This window comes from Mesoplodon mirus, assembly GCF_964341445.2.
Source record: "Mesoplodon mirus genome assembly, chromosome: 17".
Taxonomy (NCBI): Eukaryota; Metazoa; Chordata; class Mammalia; order Artiodactyla; family Ziphiidae; genus Mesoplodon; species Mesoplodon mirus.
The window spans coordinates 24,372,606-24,398,160 of NC_138993.1; the positions used below are offsets into that span (position 1 = coordinate 24,372,606).

The 25,555-nt window shown below is 43.0% G+C and overlaps 1 protein-coding gene across 6 annotated transcripts in view; it reads right to left on the bottom strand.

The window, feature by feature from the left end:
* Positions 1 to 21,094, bottom strand: part of DGKH (diacylglycerol kinase eta) — a 185,979-nt gene extending 164,885 nt beyond the window's left edge. For 3 of the 6 annotated variants that reach the window (XM_082602378.1, XM_082602377.1, XM_082602382.1), the window contains exons 1-2: positions 20,758 to 20,832; positions 13,802 to 14,026 (exon numbers count right to left, since the gene is read on the bottom strand). In XM_082602378.1, the coding sequence (XP_082458504.1) occupies positions 13,802 to 14,026; positions 20,758 to 20,817 (285 nt within the window). In that variant the 5' untranslated portion in view covers positions 20,818 to 20,832. Of the gene's footprint in view, positions 1 to 13,801; positions 14,027 to 14,697; positions 15,140 to 20,757; positions 20,833 to 21,034 lie in introns of those variants that run through there. The other 3 variants (XM_082602380.1, XM_082602381.1, XM_082602379.1) reach the window with 3 other exon arrangements.
* Positions 21,095 to 25,555: the final 4,461 nt, after the last annotated feature.

The window sequence follows — 25,555 nt, forward strand, 5'->3', positions numbered from 1 at the left end:
TATTTACAGAGACAAACCTTAACCCTGGTTTAATCCAATTCTCCACTTATTCCGTGCTTATACCCTTGCGGCCAAACATGGTCCCAAACCAGGCTGGCAGTGCTTACCTTAAACTCACGGCCCCTCACTTCAGGTGTGCCCTAAATGCCACTTGATACTCACACCATATTTCTCTACTCCATTCACTTTCCCACTCTCCCATTCAAGTATTTCATACCTTTCCTCTCTCTTCAGGTCGCTAATATCTTCTCAGCTGAGGACCCAGCTTCTTATTCCACTAAGAAAACTGAAGGAATCAGAAAAGAACTTCCAGAAACGCTTACCACTGCATCTACCCAATACTATGGATAAACTGCCCTGCTCCCAGCAAAGGAGCTCCCAGGTACTCACAAGACCCCATCTTGCCTCACGTATTTAAGAACATTGCTCCAAGAATTTTCCTCTCTTTCCTGCATCATCTAATCTTCCCTCTCAACTGGATTATTCTCCTCAGACCACCAATATTCTCTTCTTTCTCCTAAAACAAAAGAATTATTTCACTATTTTAAAGAAGCCCTCACTTGACGCCTAGGTCTCTCTCTAGCTATGGCTCCATGTCTTTCCTACTTCTATTCTAAAGAGTTTGTTTTAGAGGCTGCTTTTATTTTAAAGATCAAACTTGCAACTGTATTCCTTTAATAGTACTATGATAACTAGCACCTATTAAATGTTAATTATGTACCAGCCACCAGGCTAAATATGTATATTGTCTCATGGAAGTCATCACAACATGTCTGTCGTCCCCCTGACCTCTCTTGGGGTCTTCCCTGCTACTTACTCCCCCCGCCCTCACTTCGCTCCAAGCCACCCTCAGCCTCCTAACATTTTTGGACTGTCTCAGGTATGTTTCCACCTCAGGGCCTTCGCATTTGTTTTTCCCTCTGCTTGTTCTGCTCTTCCTCCAGATATCCTCCTGGCTCTCTCTCTCAAAAAAAAAAAAAAAAAAAAAAAAAATCAGTCCAGATACATTGTGCAAACATAACAATTGTCAAAGTGTCCCCAAGACCTTTCCAGAGGTCCATGAGGTCAACACTCTTTTCATAATTTTCCTAAAACATATACATGTTTTTAATATTCTGCATTGCACTCATAAAACACTGCAAATATAGTTTTTAAAAACCTAGATGTAGAACCACTTTATTAGAGATATGAAGTGGAGAACCACCGAGAAACATCAGATTTTTCTTTCTAGATCAGCTAAAAACATACCACTCAATCCCCTCTTATCAATAGCAACTGAATAAATAAATAACAATAGCAGATAACCTGACACGCTACAATACTTGAAAGTACTTCAGCAGACGCCCAGTTTAACAGGAGTATTGTCTGAAATACATGCCATTTATTCAATCTTCAAAAATATTTTGGATTTTACACCTGGATTTAGCCATAACTAAAACTGCCTTACTTACATCCCCTCCAGAACTGCCGTCATGAAGTTGCCGTTTAGATCGTGTCCGGACGTTACAAGGGGAGACATTGTAAGGACGCTTCTAGCATTTGCGTTATGATGTAGGGGAGTGTCTACCTCACCCCTTAGTAACCCCCCCGTGAAGACTGGCAGAACACAACACATTCTTTGGGATCTAGGAAAACTGTTTTTCCTGCTAAAATCTAGAGGGCTTTTTCACCACTGACAATAACATTTTGTAAGTGATCTTGTTGCTCTGGCTGCCATGAAGCTTGGGGCCAAACTTACAACTTATCTTTATTATATTTATAAAATACAATTATATATATATTATATAAACATACAACATATCTTTATATATTATATAATATACATAATATATTATATATTATAGTGTTATAAAATTATATGTTGTATTGTGCATGTTATGTATTGTGTATAATATATAAAATATTACTGTATTATCCATTGTATGTTATTATATTATATTATATTTTATAAAGAGAAAGAGAGAGCAGAGTCTCTGCTCTATAGACTAACCCACTAAGCTTCCTTCTGGTCCTACACTCCTAGCTACATTTTACCCAAGCTTGATACACAGTATTGAATGTAAACCACTTCGAATATTTTCAGAGATGTGGGGAAATGATAGTATAAAATAAACCAGGCAGAGAAACAGGAAAGAGGAGGCATTCCAGGTAGATGGAATAACTCCTGCAAAGACTTGGAGGCGTGACAGTACCCGCCGGACTCTGGGAACAGAGAGGGGTTTGGCGTGACTGCCCACAGGACAGCAGTGGCCAGGACTGGAGACCACAGTACTGACTCTGCCTGGGACGCTCTGACACCAGTGGCTCATGTCACTTCATTCAGATCCCTGTTCAAATATTACCTCATCAAAGACAGTCTTTCCTGGACCAATTCACTCAAAATACTTTACACACACTCATCTGTACACACACCGCTATATCACTCCCTCTCCCTTTACCCTGTTTTATTTTCCTTGATTATGCTTATGAACATGATATATATTTCCTTGCATGTTTATTAACTTCTCCCTCAATAGACTACAAGCTCTAGTAAGCAGGCTTTTTTATGTGATTTTGCCATTCCAGTAACTACAACAGTACTCAATAAATAATGATTAAATGAATAGAAAGGCAGTTTAGCATTAAATTGAGAAAGACCTAGGAAGCAATGTTAAGAAATTGAGACTTTATCCCACCAGTAATGGGTAATGGCTAAGAGTTGATGCAAAATGTATTGTGATCATACTTCTCTTTTATAAAGATAGCTCTGGCAGAGGAGTAGTAGAGAATGGACCAGAGAGGAAATCCATGACAAAAATCCAAATGCTAAATTATAAAGGTTAAGTGAAGGTTGGGGAAACAGCAATAGAAATGGGAAGGAAGGAATGAACTCACCACAGATACAAGCAGTAGAGAAAGGGATGGTACTATATGTCATAATAGTTAAATCAGGCATCCAGCAGGTCGCTTGATGGCTGGGTGACCTTGGGCAAGTTATTTCTCTAAACCTTGGTTTCCTTGTTTCTAAAATGGGGATAATATTTGTACCTCCCTACTTAGTTTTATTATGAGGATTAAAGGAGATAATCTATGAAAATACACAATTGACCAAACTTGGTGACTGCTAACTGAGCTCCATGAGGCAAGGGACTGTATCTGCTTTATACACCAGTTTCCCCAAGCCCCAGCGCTCGGCCTAGCCATAGTAGGCATTGAACGCATATTTGCTAAAAGCAAATGAATGAATGAATATTATCAGCAAGACAATAATTCAGAGTTAACTACAAGGCAAATCCTTCCTATAAAAATAACGGAGCAAAATGTGGCCAGGGAGGTGGGGAGCTTGTGTATTTAAATCTGTTTGTGAAAATATTGAGGCTGAGATGGTTACAGGACCCACCACAGGAAATGTCTAGTAGGCAAAGGGTCCAGATCTCAGGAGAGAGCACAGGCTGGAGAAAGATGGGGGCAGCTGGTAGTCAAAGCCTAACCTAATAGATCAGATCAACCAAGGAAAAGCAAAGAGAGTGAGGATCCTAGGAAACACACACATTCAGCATTAGCAAAAGGAATTAAGGAGGGAGGCTGAGAGGGAGTAAAAGCTAATGAGAAAGACAAGAGGGATTAAACCTTGAAAGCAAAAGGGGAAGAAGGCGCGAGAAAAAAAATGGTCAACAGTGTCAAAACTGCAAGAAACACAGCTGAGTGAAAACTAAAAAGAGACCACTGCATGTTAGCAATTAGATCATTAGTGACCTTTGCAAAAGAGGTTTTCATGAAGTGGCTGGGGCAAAAGCCAGATTGTGGAGCTGAGGAAGAGCTGAGGAAGGGGAGAAAGGGAAGGTGTAAAGATCAGTCCAGGATAAAAGCAGACTTGGCCATGGATGCACCTAAAAGCCTACCTGGCCAATGATCTCCACTACCACCTCCAAGTGGTCGTTTGTTCTTAGTAAAGTATTTTTTCCTAAGACATTTGCAGCATATCTTACTCTAGAAACAAGGTTGGCCCTCATGAAAGTCATCGAGGGAGCCCATCTTCACTGCTCTGGCAGTATGGGTTTTTTGGGGGGGTTTTTTTGCTGTTACGCGGGCCTCTCACTGTTGTGGCCTCTCCCGTTGCGGAGCACAGGCTCCGGACGCGCAGGCTCAGTGGCCATGGCTCACGGGCCCAGCCGCTCTGCGGCATGTGGGATCTTCCCAGACCGGGGCACGAACCCGTGTCCCCTGCATCGGCAGGCGGACTCTCAACCACTGCGCCACCAGGAAAGCCCAACAGTATGGGTTTTCGTATGTCCAAAGGGCCCCGCACGGTAGCAAAGACAGTTTTCCAAATTACAAAATAACGGTCTGTGAAAATATATAGTTTTATCAAGTCCTTTAAATAGCCAACAAAGGACAGTGGTCTGTGTAGCCTACTGATTACAGTATTTAGAAGGCACATGTATCAGGAATAACTGCGTTATCAGGATTTTATACCAGTTTTGGAAAAGAATTATAATCATCAGGGATACAAAAGCATCCTGTGTATCTCCTTAATCCTCATCACTACCCTTTGAGGTCAGAACCACTATCCCTATCTTGCAAATAAGAAATCTGAGGTTCAGAGAAATGAAGTGTATTGATTAAGAGTATGCTAACTGTTGTAGCAAACAATACCCAAATCTCTGGGGCTTAACACAGTAAAGGTCCATTTCCCTTTTGTGTCACGATCCAATTTGGCCAATGAGGCTTGGGGGCAGGATCACAGAGGCTCTGCTCTATGAGTCAGGGATCCAAGCTCCTTCCACGGGATAATTGACATCCGTCTGGCACGTGAGAGAAGGGACAAAGCATGGAGAGTCCCACAAACGGCTTCAGAGGCCAAGTGACAAACATCCTGCCCACTCATATTCCAGCGGCCCAAACTCAGTTTACACAGCCCCACCTATCTGCAGGCGGGAAATGAAGTCTAAAAGCAGGCCAGAAGGACAGGGGAAACCCAGACACTGAGAAGCACAGCCTTCTCTGCCACGTTAAATAACATGGTGAAGGTCACCTAATTGCACATGGAAGAGCTGAGAAGCAAACCCGACACTACCTAACTGCCCCGAGGGACCCTGCTGTCCAATGGAGTTCCTCCTTGCATTGCCCTGAACCCACTCCTAATTTTAGCATTTCTCCAAAGGACAACAACAACAGATGGTTATAGTTTGTGTCTGTATTTTTTTCATCTGTCTTTTATTGTCTGTCCTGCAATTCTCCTTTACAAATCAGTGGTTTTAGTCATCTGAGGGGCATACACATGGACACAAAATTTGGGGAGCCCTCTGAAGCCCATCCAGACTATGGAATGCATGAACCCCAAGCAAGGAACTCTACACTACCTTACTGTTAACTTACTTCCAGCTTTCTACCTGCTTCCCCTCCACTCCCATCCCCCCACACCACTTCAGCCCCACGGACCTCCTCGTTGTAGCTTGTTTCTCCACCTTTGCAGCCGCTGTTCCTTCTGCCTGACTTCTTTCCCCCCAGAGGTCTGCGTAGCTCATTTCCTCAAGGTCATTACTCGGATGTCACCTTCTCAGGAAGACCTTCCCCTTCCTACCCCACCCCCGCTCCCGTTCATGCTTTTTTTCTCTATAGCCCTTCTCACCTTCTAATATACTATGCATTTTACATATTTATAAGTTATAAATTCTCCCTGCATTAAAATGTGAGCCCCATGAGGGCAGGGGTTTTCATCTATTTTGGTTTTGTTTACTGCTCTATCCCTGGCACCTGTGACAGTACTTGGACACCATAAATATCTTTTTGAATGAATTGAGGGGCAACAAAGGAGTAGAAAAGACAAGGGGCACACAGGTAGATGCGTGATGTTGAAAATGTTCTCTTGCCAAACCTGGTTCACAGGTGTTTATTTTACCACTATGCTTCACAAACCACGGAGATAGTATATATTCATATATTTCATATATAATATTATAACATAATTTTAAAGTACTATATGAGTTTGTACAAATCATCCCACTCAAAACAGTGTGCCTGTTCAGGTATACACCCTGGAACCTTTTCTTATCTAAATAAAAGAGTCAGATGGAGAACATCGGGCCCTCAAAATGTCATTTTCATTCCTTAGCCATTTATTTAAAAATAAATTTTACTCATATTTTGTCCTCAACTATGCCTTAATAGGCCAATGGAAAAGTACTTTATATAATTCTTTTTAGCGCTATACCATGACCTTTTAAAAATAGCATCTTACCTTATAAAAGTGAAACTAACAGTTTTCTTTGAAAATTTATTGGAAGTGTTAGATACCTATAAGCATTTCTTCTAAATTAGTCCTTCTAAAGACATTTTCAAAGCGATTCCACGATTTGCCCAACAGTAATTAAAAGTAATATAAATTTCAGCTGAAATTTTTTATTCCACAATTCACTTTTCAAACATATCCTCTTTAACGTCTCACTAAAAACAGAGGTTTCGATTGCAAAAAGGCATTAGGATACCTAAAACATTGGTCACAGATACATTCACAGATTAAACAAACGAATAAAGGGCCGGGCAGGAAGGAGGAGGGAGGGGAAGCGGGAGGAGAGGGGAATTTAGGGGAGAGGAGAAGAGGCAGGAGAGGTAGGGAGACACCTGCACGCATCCATACTTGTACACTGTAGATGCCACGTTTCAAAGCCCAAGAAGCTTACGGGACTTAAAGGAAGACATTTGGAAGCCATCCACTGTGTCGAAGTCCTGCTTTTGAGTTCTCGGCAGATGTTCAAACTTGGTCTCAGTTTTATCAGTTGTAAAATTCAGATGGTTTTAAGCAACTGTTCAATGAGATCATGTATATAAAACTGCTCTGTAAACAATAAAATGCTAAGGAGAAAGGTATCTTCAAATTTCTGACATAAATGCCCCAAGCTTTATTTAAAAAAGCTTTATTATACTAAATTATAATCTGAGGGTTTGAGAAAGTCCTGGTATTCAAACCGCACAGTGGGAAGGTTAAGAGATTCCAGCTCCACACATGATAAAGTTAATCATATTTCCTTGGTGTAAAACAAAAGGCTCAGATAACTAATAATGACCTACTGTATAGCACAGGGAACTATACTCAGTACTCTGTAATGACCTATATGGGAAAAGAATCTCAAAAAGAGTGGATATATGTATACATATAACCGATTTACTTTGCTGTACAGCAGAAACTAACACAACATTGTAAATCAACTATACTCCAATAAAAATTAAAAATGAAAACAAGAGGCTAACAACTCTTCCCAATACCCTTCTAACAAAAAGCGGGGGGAGAGGGGGAGGCAGGGAGGGGAATTATTGCCATATATGTTCATTTGAAAAAAGTAAGTGACAATCTAAAGTAGAAACAATGTACACTGAATCTTAAATTAAGGCCATTATCAACAATGGCTATTGACCATCTTAAGCCACTTAACCAAATCAAAAATACAAATGTGTTTCAAATAACTAAATATTCACAGAAAAAAATACTCCATACCCAACAAAATCAAACTAATTTGCCAAGGGAAAATGTAATGGGCATGGACATATAATGAACATGTTATGGTCTTTTTCAAAGGTCTATTTTTAGACATGAAACAAACTCTCTTTAATTAAAACCTTTGCTGTATACGTACTTCCTGAGCAAGTAAAGCCTAACAAATCCAATATGAGTGAAACGCTGTACCCTGGAAACAGTAAGGAGCCCCGAGTCATTTACAATAGTAGTTTCATATAACCTTCCATCACTCTCACCACAATAGCAAACATGCAACCTTAAACTAACTGAAAGCTTTCTAAATTTAGATACCTTCAAATAATGCATCTTAAGTTATATGCAAAGGTTTAGTAAATTAGCTATTACTTCTCTTATCTTTAATAATGGGATATCAGGTTTAACTTATAATCAAAATGGAAAGAAAGCTGTTATACCATATATTAGTGTACCAAGACTCAGAGTTTCCAGTCTATATTTAGTTCACATTAAAATGGAAGCAAAGACGCAAACCAAGCTAAAAATAAAATGTTCTACAAAGATGAGATTTTTAAATGGATTGAAATCTAGCTATTTTTGGTCCCCTAAATGCTGATTGCATTTCACAGCACCTTAACTTTGTAGTGCTTTGCAAACCGTCTTCCATCACCTAGGACAGGGATCAAAAAACTACAGCCCACAAGACAAATCCATGGGCCATATACTTCTGGCACCTGATAGTATAGAGTCCACAAGTTAAGAAGGTTTCTACATGTTTCAATGGCTTTTTTAACACATAAAAATATTATGAACTCAAATGTTAACATCCTTAAATAAAGTTTTATTGGAACAAATGTAGTCACATTTTACCACATATAGACATATACCACACATATACCACATTACAGCTGCATATAGATACTTAAGTATTATCTATAGCTGCTTTTATACTACAACAGTAGAGTTGAGTAATTCCAACACAGACTGCGGCCCACAAAGCTTAAAATATTTACTACCGGGCCCTTTATAGAAAAAGTTAGCTGATTTCTGCCTAGATGAATGTTAATTATTCTAATTCAAGATATCTTCCTGCTCATCACCTATCAAAATGTAAAAATTCCTACTTGCCTTTCACATCATGTTGAGTTTCTGAGCAATAAACCTGTTAATATTACTTTATTTCTTAACAATCTTCTGGCCTTGTTTCTGTTTCCCGTCCTATTTGGATCATTACCCAATCCAATGTTTCCATGCAGAACTGTGGCTAAAAGTCTTAAATAGTATTTTCGAATCTATTCGGTTTCTGTTTTAAATACCGGATATGAATCAGCATGACCCACTAATGGGCTGCCACCTACAACCTGAAAAACACTGAGCGAGTCTTCCCTAATCTCCTCTATCAAAGGTTTATGGTGAAAAATAATGTTTTAATTGCACAAATTGTATCTCATAAAGCAGTGAAAAATACAAATCAATATTTCCATATTGATTATGCCTTACCATAAAGATATAAGAGTTTATCTATACATCCTTCGTGTTAAAGTAAAACCAAGGTACCAACTGAAGAACGTGGTGGTTATTCTTTTAATGGGCTGAAAGAGATGTCCTAATCCAGATACAGTGTTGCAAAGTTCTGAATATCTTTCCAGTGTTTAGGTATGCTTTACCTAAATTTAGAGACTCATTTATGGACATTAAAATTAACTGTAAGAAGACATAAATGTCAAAAAATAATAAATGTGAGCATAATAAACCAAATTAGGAAATATTTTTGACACGTGAAGCTTCAAGACCTTAGCCAAGATGAGCCAGTGTGAAAAAAAGTCATTGAGATGGCTCCCACTTGTTTACACTGTTTGGCTTATGACGGTTGAACAATCCTAGTCTATAAGCCTGACCAATGTTCCTCCAGCCATTCGCTGCAAAATGAAAGACTACAGTATTCATGGGCCAACAAAAAGCAAACCGACTGTCCTTCACACTCATGTTCAAAACCAAGCTGGTCTGAGGTTGTATCAGTGCTGTTTCAGAATGTCTCACTCCCAGCAAACACCTGTGAAATTCTCTACAATAGTAAATCTGAATGCAAAATCAAGCTTCTCCTTGAAACAAGACTAAGAATTTAGGGATAACAGCCAAGGGTAAAGAGAGAGGAAGAGATTTGATGAGTTACAGCTCCCTTTGGCTTCCCCACATCAGCACTATTTAAACTTTTGTATATAAGTGATTTTTTTTCCTTTGGGGAAATCGAGGCACCCATAAAATTATCTAGCGTTTAGCACCTGGGTAGCTAGATGAGACTACCTGACATTCCATTTAGCTAATACAGAGAAAGGAAAAAAGTGAAAAACGGAGAAAGAGAAAAATAGTAGAGATGCCAGCAAGGCAACGAAACAGGAGGAAAAAATGGGAAATGAAAACGGGAACAAAGAGCATACAATGTGAGGATGTGACAAGGGTACTAAAGTGTACATGAGCATTTTATTAAACCACACTAATTTAAAAGGCATGCCAGTCTTATTTATTCTTTATTTAAAAAGTACATCGTGGGCTTCCCTGGTGGCGCAGCGGTTGAGAGTCCGCCTGCCGATGCAGGGGACACGGGTTCGTGCCCCGGTCCGGGAAGATCCCACATGCCATGGAGCGGCTGGGCCCGTGAGCCATGGCCGCTGAGCCTGCGCGTCCCGAGCCTGTGCTCTGTAGCGAGAGAGGCCACAACGGTGAGAGGGCCGCGTACCGGAGAAAAAAAAAAGTACATCGTATCCACTGTAAAAAAGCTGAGATTAGTGTTGTCTTAAAATAGCCCATATTTCCTTTCATAGAGAGCTGGTTAATTAAATGATGACATAACATGCAGGTTAAACCGTATGAAATTTCCCATATTGGACCATTTTTTCCCAGCTTTATGGAGGTATAACAGACAAGTAAAATTGTATATACTTAAAGTACACAATGTGATGATTTGATAGACATATACATTGTGGAATGATTACCACACTTAAGTTAATTAATATATCTATCACCTCACAGCTAAGAGAGAGAGAGAGAGAGTGTGTGTGTGTGTGTGTGTGTGTGTGTGTGTGTGGTGGGAATACTTTGCTATTCTCTTAGCACATTTCAAGTACACAATACAGTATTATTAACTACAGTCACTATGCTGTACATTAAATCCGCAGAACATATTCATCTTATAACTGAACGTGTGTACTTCTCCCCATTTTCCCCACCTCCCAGCCCTACTCTCTACCATTTTGACATACTGACAGAGCAACTTCTCTTAGCTCAACCTAATATAATGGAATACTTTGCCATCATTAGAAAGAATGAGGTAGTCGTAGTCAAGCATTACAGAAATGATCTCCATGTTTCAAACAAACGAGATGTAGAATGTGTAGAGAATGTTCTCATTAGTATTTTCTAAACACTACATATTTATATACACACACACACACACATATATATTCTTGTATGTGCATAGAAATTTTCTGGAAACACACCAAGAAAATGTCAACAATTGCCTCTCAGACAGAGACTATGTGGTCTAACGTGGGTGGGAGATTACTTTTCACTGGATACCCTACCATCACCAAATATCCTCTCACCCTGTCTGAATGTCTTACTATATGCACACGTTACTTTTTCAACTAAGAAAAGTCTGGATACTTTCCAAATGCCACAATTAACTTCAGGTTCTTCACTAACACTCAAATTATTTAAAACATTAACCAGCATTCACAACAAGGAACACTTCACTTCAAATAAGGTAATTACTTAAGTTAGTGGCTGTTTTTCACTCCAAACCTAAACTAGACACCAAACAGCTTTATGATCCTAAGGATCTTAAAGGACACTAAAATAAGTACTGAATTTTAACAATAATACCCATACATATGAAGCATTATATGTATGTATGTAAAATATACACAGTCATTCATTTAAGAAATACTTACGACCTCTATGTGCAACTCACTCTGCTGTAGGCCCTTTGTATGTCTGTACATAAGTGCTTTCCAAAGAGAGAGCATATATGTGCAGACATATGTAAGCACATGGATATGTGCGTGTAAATACGTGTGCGTGTGCCACAAACACCACCCCAGGCTGCTACACAACCAGGGCAGAAGATACCACTGGTAATCACAACTTGTGAGACCTAGTGGTCCCTTGGTTTATCTTCGGGATATACAAGCTCCTGCTGTCTTAAATATGACTAAGCCTTGGGCTAGTCTCAGAGCCTCCTTCTCCTCCAGGCTCCTCCATCTCACACACCTATGGAAGGGATCAAGAGTGTCTGTCCTTTACTAAAGATCTTTTCCCTTAACTCTCATCTGGATCATAACTGAAGACTGGAAACCAACAGTTAAATTTAGCAGTTCCCATTCTATGAATTCTGCCCACTGCCCTGCCCTCATCCCTCAGAATCAGTACCTGTGATAAGAGATGTAACTGATGAAATCTGTAGCAGAGATGAACAGTCTGGATTGGGGGGTTGGGACAGGCAGGGAGGACAAGGCCCACCAGTTTCAGCCAGTTTAGGCCCTGATTTCATGTGTCCATATATGATAATGTTGATGAACACGTATGCACTTGTATAAGCTAGTATAAAAGACAGAACTTCTGAAATTCAGTACATCTTTAGAAATTTAAGGAACATTTCATTTAATGATCACTAATTATCCCTAATCATGGCAAAACATTATGTGCTAAATATTTTTGTGAGAAAGTTAAGTGGAAAACCAAGAATGAACATGCTTTCTGAATTCACTCTGTCTCAATATAGATGCTTTACCCCAAACCATTGATAATATCAAATTTAAAGAGTATAATCGTAGCTATCATCATGAGTTCAAGAACCCTTCAAATTTTAGTGGTACTCCCAACAAATTTGTTGTTTGACTTTACTCAGTTCAAATTAGAGTTATCTCTAAATTTTCTTCCAAACAGTATAAATTTACTGGTCAATCTTGATATAAGTATACATGGAATTTTTACCATTTCAGTTGAATGTATAAAAATACCATTTTGTTAAAACCTGCCATTTTGCCCATTATTAACACAGTTTGGGGAACTTTTTTTTTTAAATAAGATTTCAAATGTTAAAGGTACTCTCTGTTAGGAAAGTCCCTATTTTGTTTAGCCTTAATCTTCTAAAAATACATTAAACTCCATATCCTTAATTTATCAAAATTATATTAAATTAAAAATGTCACTGTTAAAAGGAGGTTACAAGATGTGCACTTAAAAATGAAGCATCTCTGACTCTTCCCTAAGTGCAGCTTGTTAACAGTTGTGTGTGTGCTTACACATATTTATTTTAGAAAATACGGAGGCAGGTGCAAACATGAATCCACAGACATATAATAAAAGTTCTATTTTCATATATGGGTCCATTAACCTTAGAAAACAAATTCTCATAAAAATAGGTATAGAATGAATTAACTTCTGCAAATGTATTCTTAAAGAGCACACAAATCCAATGATTTTATTGTTTCCCTTTTCAAATTCCTCGTTAAAGTCCCCCCGTGATAACTGACTCTCCGCGTGATGATTTCTACAGTATGATGAAAATTAGAGTGTATAAATAATCCTTCAGTCAGTCGTAAGCATTTGCTATATATACATATAAAATAAAATTAAAACTCTCAACTTTGAGCCCTCACAGGTCAACAGTACCTGCTGCATAAAGAGTAGCACAGCATGCTAATCTCCATGTGACACAAAGCGGTTACTTTTCATTATTAAAAATAACCATGGGTGTGTCGATAAGATAAGAACACTGCACTTAGCGGGAACCTAGTACTCGAGGTCTGTTGTTTGTGCCGCGTAGGGTGCGGTTAACCGCGAGCATCATTTACCAAAGGGCAGCAAAGGGGCACAAGGACTGTCAGGTGTCACCTCCCCATCCACCCTCTGAGAGTGGACCAGGGAGAGGCAGGCTGCTGCCCACGGGAAGGGAAGGTGGCGAAGTTCACTGCAGCTCTGGCTGGTCAGCCTGCACTTCGCTCCCTGCGCAACGCACACACTCTACCGAACCACTGCACGGCAGGTAGGACCAAAAATGAAACACTCCAAACAGCGCTTCCGCTTTTTCCCACGCTCCCTGGTTCCTTTCTCCTCAGCCCCTGCCCACCCATCTCCCCCGGAACCCACCCTGGAGGCCCCAGCGCGCCGGCCGGGAATCCCTTCCTGCGGCGCGCCGTCCGGCTCCCCCAGGCCCCGCCTCCGGGCCCAGGCTCCGCCCTCACCTCGGCTCCACACATTCCCGGGATCGCCCTGCGCCCCAGGCGCCCACTCTCCTCTTCCTCGCCCAGCCGCCTCCCGCCTTCCACGCTCCCCTTGGGCCCGCCTCACCTTGGTCCGGATCTGCCCCGAAGTGGACACTTTGCGGATCAGTTTCTGGGGTCCCTCTTGCTCCGCTTCGCTGTCGGACGAATCCTCTCCGGGCCCGGCCGAGGCAGTGGCGGGGGCGACCGCGGCGCCGGCCGCGGCGGCCGCTCCTCCCGCGGCGCCCGGAGGGTGGTGCTGGCCGCCGGCCCCCGCCATCCTCTCCGACTCCTGCGGGGACACAGCACCGCCCTGCGGGGGCGGCGGCGGTGGTCAGTAGGTGTGCTCTGCTCGAGCCGGGCCCGGAGCCCCGCGCCCAGGCGCCGCCGCCATCTTCCCCTCCCCCAGCCGGCCCCGCGGGGGAAGGGTCGCCGGGGACCAGACGCCTCCCGCGGCCGGGATCCTCCAGGATCCCGCGCTCCGCTCCCGCCTGAGTGGCGACCGCGGTGGGGCGCAGGGCACACGGACCCAGGCCCGCTGGGAGGCCAGCGCACCCAGCCTCGGGATGTTACAGGGTTCCTGACCCGGAATACAACCGGCGCGGGCAGAGAGGATGGGAGCGACAGAGGGATTGGGACAACCTTCCACTTCCCCTAGGGTCTGGGGTCCCCAGGACGGACGGGAGGGCGGGGGAGAAGCGAAGCCTCCGCAGCCCATCCCCGCAGGTCCGGCAGTGGCGATGCTCCCTCCCTCGGTTCCCGGGCAGCAGGGGCAAGAACGGCCCCGGGAGTAGAAAGGGAACCTAGCTTCCTCCCGGCTCCCCTGGGTGCTCCCGCCACCTCCTGGACCCAGAATCTCTCCAGAGACACTTGGGCCTCGCCGCACAGTTCCCGCGAGTAAAAGTCCCCTCCGGCCCCGAGTTGGATGGGCGCTGCCCCCCCGTCTCTCTCCGGACCCCGGAGCCCTTCTCGGCTGACCCGTACCTCTCCCGCCTCCGCCTAGGGGTTCGGGTCCTTTCAGCTCTCCCGACCGTGGCCTTTAGTTTCTGGCCCACCCCCACTCCCATCCGGCGCACACGGAAGAGAAGAGCATTTTCCGGGAGGTTCCACTCGGCTCTGAGAACTTTTGGTTCAGAAAGAGCGATCCCTTTGGCTAACAGGAAACTGGCCAGGGCGTGGAGAGCGCGCAGAGACGAGCAAGTACCCGCAGCCCGAGACGACAGAATGCAAAATAAATATCTAAGCTGAAGCGCTAACCGAGACTGCCTGGAAGAAAACAGTACACTGGAGCCGTGTGAACACCAGTGCCCGAGCACGAAAACTGGAAGTCCTGGGAGAGCCACTCCCTAACCCGGACTAGAGCCGGAGGAAATGGGATCAACAGGCGGCAGGCACCGCTCACAGCTCGTCCCCCGCGAGCGGGTTGAGCGGACACTTGGGAATAGCAGCCTCGCGGTGCGCTGTGCACGCCCCGTGCCAAAGAACCCTTGTAGGTGTGGGAGGGCTTCCGGGAGAAGAGACTAAAATGACAGATTCCTCTTGTCGTCCACAGAGAATTCCAAACTGCTGTTAGCTACATTTTTAAGTAGGGCAAAAAGTCCCTGCCAGACTATGCAGTCTCTTCACACTTCAGGAAAGCATTCAGTCTCTTTCGCGTGTTCGTGCCCTTCAGGATTCATGCGAATTTTTTCAACTGACATGACCTTTGAGGGTCCTCCAGACTAAGGGAGGGATGTTTTAGTTTGGGGTTTTTTGTTGTTGTTGTTTGTTTGTTTTTAGTTTCAGTCTTACTCTCAATCATTTGCTCTGACAGAACCAACAGTTCGAAGAGATTTTGAGAAGCAATATGCAATCCTGGATAGACTACTGTCTATCCACACGGTAGATTAAATTGACTGAAATGTAAATGTGCTGATTAGTTTGAATGCGCCAAGACAGGAGATTGCTGCCAGGTAATACTAATTGATAAAGGCTACTTCTCCGGCCTCAGTTGTCTTCTTTAGGAAGGGAAGGAGGTGGCAAAATAAACTGTAAGAGCCCTTATGGCTCTGTAAAAATGCAATTCTATATCTACAAAGAACGTACTGCTGAGAAGGGAATTCTTTAAGAGAAGAAAATAATCAAAATAATGGCCTTTATCCCAACCTAACTATTTCATCACTGATAAGTCCAATGGTCTGACAATGTAAATAAGGGCACCTAGTAAAGGGCCTTTTGAAAGAATAAACCTAGTTCAGACCTCTCTTTTAATGTAAAGAACCTGAGGCCCAAAGCCACAAGCGGGACCAAAGTCAAAATCATGTGTCTTATTCTAATGTTCTATTCACCTTACCACATCAGACAACAAAAGTTAGTCAATTATAATAAGTTTCTGTTCACACTTTAGGCTTTAAAATTTTATATAAGTAACATTTTCCAGAAGCCAGGCAAAGAGTGATTAAAGGAACAGGCATTGTTTAATGTCCATGCCTATCCTGTGATCTTAAAAAGAAGACTGAATACACTTCTCACTCTGATTCAAACACTGATCACTTAAAAATATTAAAATAGTTTCCTGTGCAAAAGCTGGGCAATTAATGCTTCAAAGTAAAGGTATTCATTACTTCATAAAAAAATAACCTCACAGTTATCCCTGCTCTTCAAAGACTCCTGTAACAAGTTCTAAAATTTAGTTGTGACTTTGAAAGCACAGCCAGTCTTAGCCTGCTCATGCTAAATAAATGATCCCTGCTCTACAATTTCCCTAGCACATACTCAGAGTGAGATACTATGTAAGCAAGTGAAGGAATGTTGCATCATTTCCCACAAAAGGCAGCTCGTGAAAAACCCTCTTTTCTTCAATCATCTCTTCTGAGGAACTGTTTCAAATAATCCCAGATTTAAAGTAGCCGACCCACCAGCAACTTCGCAGGTCTTATCTGTAAAATTTCTAGAATCAATATTTAAGCTGTATACTGTATACTTGCAATGCACTTCGCTTCCCTTAAAAGTATAATAGCAATGTCAAGAGCTCAGTATTTGCAGCCATTTTAATGTACCTCAAAATAGCAACTAAAACAAATTTCAAATATGTGGCATATTACATTATTTCTTTAATTTACAAGATTTCCTTGAATTTTTCCTTACTTGGTGCTTTCAGATTTTCAAATCATTTCTTAGATGTGTCTTACATATTTATTATTATTACTTTGAAATCTTTGTTTGGAACACAACATATCACACACTATTACAAACTTGGACATAAGCCACATAGACACTACATTCAAAAAGAAATGGAAATAGAAGCTACCACTAAATTAGGTTTAGGTTTCTACTTAATAGGGCTTTCTGCCCCATTTAAAAAAAAAAAAAGAACTATTATATTGAAGATGTATAAGTTAGAGCCAATTCTCATTCTGATACCAACTTTATGAATATTAACATATTAATATCTATAGAGATTTTTTGAATTACATTCTTATTGATCACTACTCATAACAAGAGGTTTAATATCCATTTGCAACTTTTAAATCTCATATGTTCTATGGTTTTACACTAAATATTATATCAAACATAAAGAAGTCTACATTTATATTCTGAAGAACCCAAGTACATAGGCACTTTAAAAAGAGTTAGGTTCTAGGACTCAAGTTTCTAATCAATGGGAACCATGCAAAGAACACTGCAGGTTGAACAGGTACAGACCTGCTTTCATTCAAACTTTAAAACTACTTCCGTAATACACTATCTATTCCACGTTTAGAATTTAACATTCAAAACTTCATTAAAATTTCCTTAGCTGTTACCTCAACGAAAAAGATTTCAAAATTAATTGTGATATCAATTCCATGTACATATGCTCATCACTGTACCTAAGGCAAAAACCTTTGGCCATCTAGACTTAATACATAAATATACTTGTAAACTCTCAGTTATGTTTTGGCCCTTTTTCCTTTGAAACGCTTCCCTTCCTAATTTTTCAGTAGTTCTGAATAGTTTCATCAGAGCCAACCAGATAAAAATCATTTGGAAATAAAAATAAATTTTAACAAGTAAAAGTTACTCTAGTATCCCTGCACTGTTTAAGAACTACTTCGTAAATACTCCCACACTCTTCTAAGTTCTGGCTAGAATTCTAACTATCCATTTTCCCCCAGGATATTATCTACAAGGAAGGGCTGCTTGGCTACATGTCTTCCTACCCACCTATTTCCAAAGTATTTTTTAATTAATTAGAAATGTAGGTAATGTCTCTGTTTCCACTGACTTCATTACATTCCAGACCTAGCATGAAAGAAAATACACAGACACCTGAATGCTAACATTTATCTTCTTGTAGGCCCAGTGCCCTAGGTGGAGTAATGATAAGGCTAACAGTTTATTTAAATGCCCTCACTTAACTAAATAACTTCATTTCATCTCCATGTACAAAAAAGTCACGATGGCCAGCAGCTGCCTCTCAGCTCCAGACATGGGTGCATTTCAAGTTAGACTTGGCGTTCTCTTTATTATTACTCAGCATCGATTCCTGATACTATTTTTACTCTTCTGTCAGAATAGTTCCATGTAGAATCACATCATTTTGGGGTCCAGCAAAAAAGGATAAGGCAAGTAAATCCTTACATGTATGCTGGCATATACGGTAAGGGATAATGCCACAGGATCTGTGTGCTGTGACTACTGTCTGTTCAACACTGAATATTCCTTTTCATAAATGTAAATGAGTATACTTTTAAAGTATTAAAGTGGCCTATATTTGAATTAAAAAAACAGATTTTAAATGACAGCAAAATGGAGTCCAGAGCAAAGCAGATGTTCTTAACCCAAGGTCTTTGAGGGTCCACAGATTTGGTTTTGGGAACTCTGCGATTCCATTTAAGTGTTATTAAATTTTTATATGTATGTTGCATGCGTACATTTTGGGGAGAAAGAGAGTCCATAGCTTTGATTAGATTCTTAAAGGGATCACTGATCCAAGAAAAGTTCAAGAATCCCTGATTTTGATGAAATTTGTTTTGAAAGGAAAACTGTCCTTCAACATACTTAGATTAAGCTGGTATTTCCCCACCTAGCCACACACATCTGAAATAATTAACATTTAAATATTCTATTTCCCCTAATTTACCCCTTCTTTTTTCTTGTATACACCACTTTTCAGTAATTTGGATAACTTTTCTAAGAAATTAAATGAGAATCCCCTTTATTAGTTCTTAGACTTTGTGTCAGACATAGCTGGCCACAGGGTTTCAAATAAAATCACTTTGTCAAAAGTATCATTTTATACCACAAATGAGATCTCTGAAGATTTTTTTTTGGACTCTCTGAATGTAAACTATTAATATGTATGAAACAAGACATTCTGTCTACTCAGAATGAACACTCTGTGAGGATTTAAGGATTTGTGCCTGTGCTGTCAGCCCCAACAGTCCTGGAACACAGTAGGTGCTGTATAAAATACCTGTTGAGTAAATAAAAAGGCTTTCAGTGTTTAAAGAAAAATAAACCTAATTTTTTAAGGAGAATTCTGCAGCTGGACAAAGTGTCACAATTCATTCACATATTTCTGTTCGGGCTCTAGCTTCAAAGGCTAATAAAGGACCATTTTCATTTTCGTCATTATAAGTAAAGCAAAAATGAAAGTCTTCCTGTGTTTTTCTAGGCACAAAGTAGTTGAGGCGTCAGCATCCTAAAGTAAAATACATATAACTGGGTATTTTTCATTGTGATTGGTGTTGGCTTAAAGTATGCAAGTTCAAAAAAGACTGCACATAGGAGAGTTTAAAAGTAAAAAAGTTACAAAACCAGGTCACTGAATTTAGTTCTCAGTGATCTTTGATTTAAACTCCAAAACTGAATGGTGTTTTTAGTTTCAAGAATAATTTAATCCCCAGGAATAACCACAATAGAAGAAATACGAGTAGACGGGCAACCTAACAACATGTTCAGATTTACAAAAGCAAAGACAGCTGCAGATACAGATGGATCAAAGTTGAAGGAGCTGGGAGTGTACATATTAGAAAAAAAAAAAAAAAAAAAAAAGGATAACCAAGCCTAGCACCTGACCTAGAAGCTCTCAACAGGCAGGGGGCCAGCCTGAGCAGATAACGCGGAGTCCCTGGGAAAAGCGCATCCGAACATGTTGAACAAAATACTGATGAGGCCAGAAATTTCGGACGAGGCTTTTCAAATAGGTTCAAGAATTTCAACCAAGGCGCAGTAGCAAACATCGAGGCAGGACGTAGAGAGCCAAAATTCGATGCCAGGGAAAAGGCAGCCCACACAGGATTACAGAGCTCTAAGCGAGACGGGGGGTTCGGGGTAGAATCACTGGAGAGATGCGAGGTGATTCTGACTGAGTTGGAAGAAAGAAGTTGGAGTTTGAGGGACCAAATCCGAAGCCCCCCGGGCTCCTGATCCTTATGCTCGCACACACAATGCACACGCACACGTTACTCTGGTCCCTAAAATTACCCGACCTCTGCGTTGTTTGGGCAGCGAAAATCCTCGTCGAAATCGAGGTCAGCTTCCCGCTTCATCCCTGGCAAACCCCCTTGACCCCGAGAAAAGCCCAGGGCTTTAGCGGCGAACACGAGGCGGAGGCGTGGTTCTGGGCTTCAAGCCGCGATCCGCCTAGCCAGCGCGTATCTCTAGGAACCTGCGCGCCCAGGTGACGGCCCAGGGCGCGGTCTCGGGAGGGAAAACCGGTTTCCTCCGAGCCATGCACGCGGACCCACAGAGTGGGTTTCTCCTTTCCCCCTCCCTACCCACCCGCCTCGCTCTAAAATCAAGTAAAAAGTTGAGAAGTCGATGAAGCACGGAAACGGTCCTCCGAGGGCCGTGGTCAGAGGATCGCCGGCGGCCCCTCGAGGAGAGTCTCGGCGCCGGACAAAGGCGCTCCGGGAGGCGCGCGAGGAGGAGCCCGGGCGGCGGAGGAAGCGCTGTCCCGGCTGGGAAGCAGCTGGGGACCTCATCCCGGGCCATTTCCTGAACGGAACCCGGCCCGGGCGGGGGGAGGAGGGGAACAGAGGAGAAGTGGGAGGGGGTGGGCGCGGGCGCTGTACCCACCGGTTCCTCCCAGGCCGGGCTGCGGGCGCCGGGCGCGGGGCGCACGTGCTGCGGCTCCATCGCGCCGGCCCGCGCCCGCCGGCCGCCCGAGCGCGCAGACCCGGGCCCCCGCCGCCGCCGCCGCCGGGGCCGCTGGATGCGCTTCCCTCGCCGCGGTCCTCACGGCCGCTGCCGCCGCCGCCCCGGCTCCCGCCCAGGGCCAGCCACCGGCCCTCCCGCCGTCTCCGGCTTCCGCCGCGCTGCGCTCTCCCGCCCCCGCGCCGGTCCCTTCCTCCACCTCCACCTCTTCCTCCTCCTCCTCGGTCCAGCTCCGAGCGGTCCGCTCCCCGCCGCCGCCGCCACCACCACCGCCACCACCGCCACCGCCTCCCACGGCCGCAGAATCCGCCCCTCGCTCCTTCCTCCGCCCCCGGCTCCCTCCCCTTTTCCTCTCCGCTTCCCGCCCCTCCTCCCCTCCGCCCCCTTCTCCCAGCGGGCGGCCCGGGACGCACGTGACCCCCCTGTCAGGCCTTATAAGGCGCGGAACCGAAAGCGGCCGCCGGGTGGTCAGGGGCACCGGGCGGCAGTGGGGACAGCAGCGGCCTTCCCCGGGGGCCGACGCCGAGCCGCAGCCGGGCGCGCGGGGAGCGGCGGGGAAAGCCCGGGCTGGGCCGGCCGATGCGCTGGCGACGGGAACGGCGGTGGCCGCGAGTCCCGGGAGACGCCTCCAGCACCCCTCTCCCCGAGTCTCCCTCTCCCGGTGCCTGCAGCCAGCGCCCGCCTCCCTCCAGACGCCGGCGGCCCGCGCGGCAGGCACCTCCCCTCCTCTGGGCGCTGAGGCTTGAACGAAATCACGATGGACAGTAACCGACTTCGACAGAGCGAGGGAGATAACTGCATTCCACAGCCGCTGTTGAACCAGTTGCGCTAGGGATGGTTTATTCTTTGTGACGTTAAAAGTACTGCAGATGGGTTAGCATCTGCAAGAGGGGTTAACCTTGAGGGAGTACTTCTTTTATTCACTTTTAATGATTAACGGTTTTACGGAAAAAAACCCAGCTAAGGAGTCGATCTGTCTTCCTATTCGAGCACTACCTTCAAGTTAGAGGGCAAGGGACTGGCTCGCAGTGACTGCTCAATAAATGGCAAGTCACCTCGTCCCGCCCTTTGAAAACAACGTTTCACACAGCGTTTCCTATCATCTTTTGGGCACCGAAGACGGTTTCCGTCTATTTCCAATCCAAGAATGGCTTTTCACAAGTTATTCCATCTCCTGGACTTTCAGGCTCCTTCTGTCAGCATCTTCCCAAGGCCCTTAATCATGTCAAATATATTCACACATTTTAAAAACAAACTGAAATTTTCAAAACACTTAATTGATCCCGTCTGTCTGCAGTCCCCACCTCCTCACAGCCAAGCTCTGCGGGAGATAAACGCCTTCTCTCAATATTCTCACATCCATTTCTTCATCTACCACTCATTCTTCCCTGCAAACCCACTTCTGTGCTCACTCTCCTTCCGAGGCGACCCTGACAAAGGTTACCTATGGTTTTCAAAATTCCCTAAACCGTTGGGTTGTTCCCCCCCCGCGACCCCCAACTCCCTTCTTATTTAACATATCTGCAGCATTTGTCACTGGGGACCAGAACTTTTATCCTTGAAACTCTCTCCTCCATTGGCCACTGTGACACTTCAGTTTCCAGTTCTCTAACCATCTTGCTCAGCCCCTTTGCCATCTCTGACATACTGGAGTGCTTAAATAGTCTGCCCTTGGTCTGTTTCTAATGCTGCCTGGTCTATCCAGACGCACCCATGACTTCAACTACCAACCATGTGCTACTAACTCGTAAAGTGTCCGTTCCTATCCCAGATCTCCAGTCTGTAAAGCCAATTTCTTACCAGAAATTTCTACCCAGACGTCCCACTGACCTTAAACTCAGCTTGACTAAAACAGGAGTTAACTTTCCTGCCAGTTGCCTGTTCTTGCTAGTCTCGTTCTAGTAAATGTCTCCACAATCCGCCTAGTCAACCAAAGGAGAAATCTGAAAATTGTCCCAGGCTCCCCTCCTCTCCCCCATTGCCCCTCCGTGGACCAGACATTCCTGCCCATCACCTTCTCTCCATTACACTGCTCTTGCCTGGTTTCAGGTCCTTCCTTTCAAGCCCCTGAACCATTGCATTCCTTTCCTCATTAGTTTCGCAGCCCCCTCAGCTGGTTACACCTCCACCTCTGCCATCTCTCACCTTGTGGCTAAAATAAGCTTTCTAAAATGCAAAATCAAGCAAGTCATTGCCTGGATAAGCACTTCAAATGGCTTCATCTTGTAGGATGAAGTCCCAATACCTTAGCCAGCATCTATTTCTCCAGTCTCATCAAGCACTCTGAGTTTCTCGAATGCAGTTCCCTATCAGGCCACTTATTTGTATACTGTACCCTCTCCCGGAATACCCTTCCTGTTACTCAGCCTGTCCAAACACCGATCATCTTTCCAGAATCAACCTAAGAGGCACCTTTTTTTATGAAATCTTTTTTGACTCTGCTGGCCACTCTCTCTAGACAAAATGCACACCCCTCCCTCCATAACGCTGTAGAATACTTTATTAAACTCATTTTTTTTACATATAATCTCTCTGATGACAGGTAATATGACTGACTCCATCTTCCTAGTTCTCAGTACAGTTTCTGATGCATGGGAAGTGCTCAGTAAATGTCGAATGAGTGAATTATATGATCGAATTTGACTTACTATATTTTTATGGCTGTAGAAAATGTTCCCCATGCATTAACTCCCAACTCTGCAAATAATGTTTTTGTCATCTTTCATAGAGCTAGAAACTGAAACTAGAAAAGAATAAAGCAATTCACCCAGGGTTCCACTGTATAAATTTCAAAGTCAGGACTATAACCCAGTTTGCCTAGTTAAGTTCATTAGGTGTTTATCTGTCCATTGTTTTTCCACCTTAAATTCTATTTTGTATGATACAATTATCTTTCTTTTTGTTAGTGGTTGCCTAGTATACATCTTTCCATCTCTCCATTTTCAACCATTCTGAGTCATTATTTTTAAGTGTTTTTGTAAATAACAGTTGAATTTTGGTATTATTTACTCCATCTGAGAGTCTGCCTTTTAGTAGTCTATGTTAACCAGTTTTCATTTATTATGTATATTAATTAGGGTAAAAGGCTCCTTCCTCCCTGCCATCCCTCAAACACAATATTTATATCTCTCTCATAAAACACTCTCGGGATAAGTGGTCCAGGGAGCTGGGTGGCTCCTTTGTCCCATATTGCTGTTCCATCCTCTAGGGTGTTGCCTTTATCTACATGGTAGAAGCAGATTAGAGAATTCCAGCTTGAGGAAGAAAAAAGCATGGAACCCAAACCCAAAGGCCTAGACCCAGATGTGACACACTTCTCATCTGCTCATATCCCATCAGCCAGAACTTAGTTACATGGTCACACCTAGCAGCAAAGGAGCAGGAAAATGAGGCCACTAGCAGGGTAGCCATGTCCCAACCACAACTCTATAACCATGAAAGAAAGGGAACAGATTTTTGGTGAAAACGAGCACACTCTGTCACATTATGATCATCATCTTTGGATTTATTACCACCGTCCCATTTCATATTTATTTAACTTTCTTCCTCTTTGCTTCTTTTTTCTCCTTTCTCATCTCCTGTTCTAGTCATTGAATTTTCTTAATATACTCCCTTTTTCTAAACACTTCTACTGATTTGGAATTTATGCCTATTCTATTTCAGTTCTTTAGTGGTTACCCTTAAAACTAACGTACAGATGTAACACCTAAGATTAGTCAATATCTTCATCCCCTTTCTTTAAAGATAATTTTAAACAAATAAACAAAAATAAGTAAAACACTTTAACTTTCAAGTTCCTCTCTTATAAACTATCTATTGCTATCTTGTATTTTTTAATTCCCCCTGATGTTTATACAGTGGTTTTCTCAGAGCAGCTTAGGAGTGTTTTCTTTTGGAAAACTGCGCAAGGAAGAAATAAAGACAAGTAAAATGAGATTTGCTCTTTGCCGTTTGAGGTATACTAACATTGAGTGGACGGTGCCTGGGATTTGCCATTAAAGAGAACTGTGCCCAGATTCCTGCTCTTCTACTTACTAACCTTGAGACCTTGGGCAAGTTGTTTCCTCATTGTAAAACGAGCCTAACAAAACCAATTTCTCAGTATTGTTTGAGGACTAAATGAAATACTGTACTAAAAATGTCTGGCATAAAATAGGTGCTCCTTACAAACATAAAAAAGCTCCAGCTGAAAAGGAAAAGAAGTGGAGGGAATATAACTTTTATGTCACATAAGTTAGATGGGGAACATTGCCCCTCATTCCCTCAATGAGGGAAGTCATATACTCTGCAATTAGCAGCTCCTGGAATTAGAAAACCATAGATTTTACCAAAGTTTACACGTAACAGATTTTTTAAGCTCCCTTTTAAGTAAATGACACTTTGGTTTTAATCATCAGAACAACCACATGGGGTAATTCATGGCATCCTCATTTTGCAGATGAGGAGACTACGTTTCTGGGATTAAGCAATTTGCCTGAGGTCACAGAACTTGTAAGAAACAGAGCCAGCATGTCGAGTTCTTAGCATGTAGGAGTCCCATCAAAGACGTAGAAGAAGAATCAGGAATAGTGGTACAAAGGCAGGAGCAGTAAGGAGAGTGGACTACATACTCTTCAAGAACTTTGTTGGGGGACGGAGTTTGGTGTTGGTTTGTAGTCTAGGGAAGCAATCATGTTTCTAGGCAAGTGGGAAGGAGCTAGTGGAAAGAAAAATGACCGAA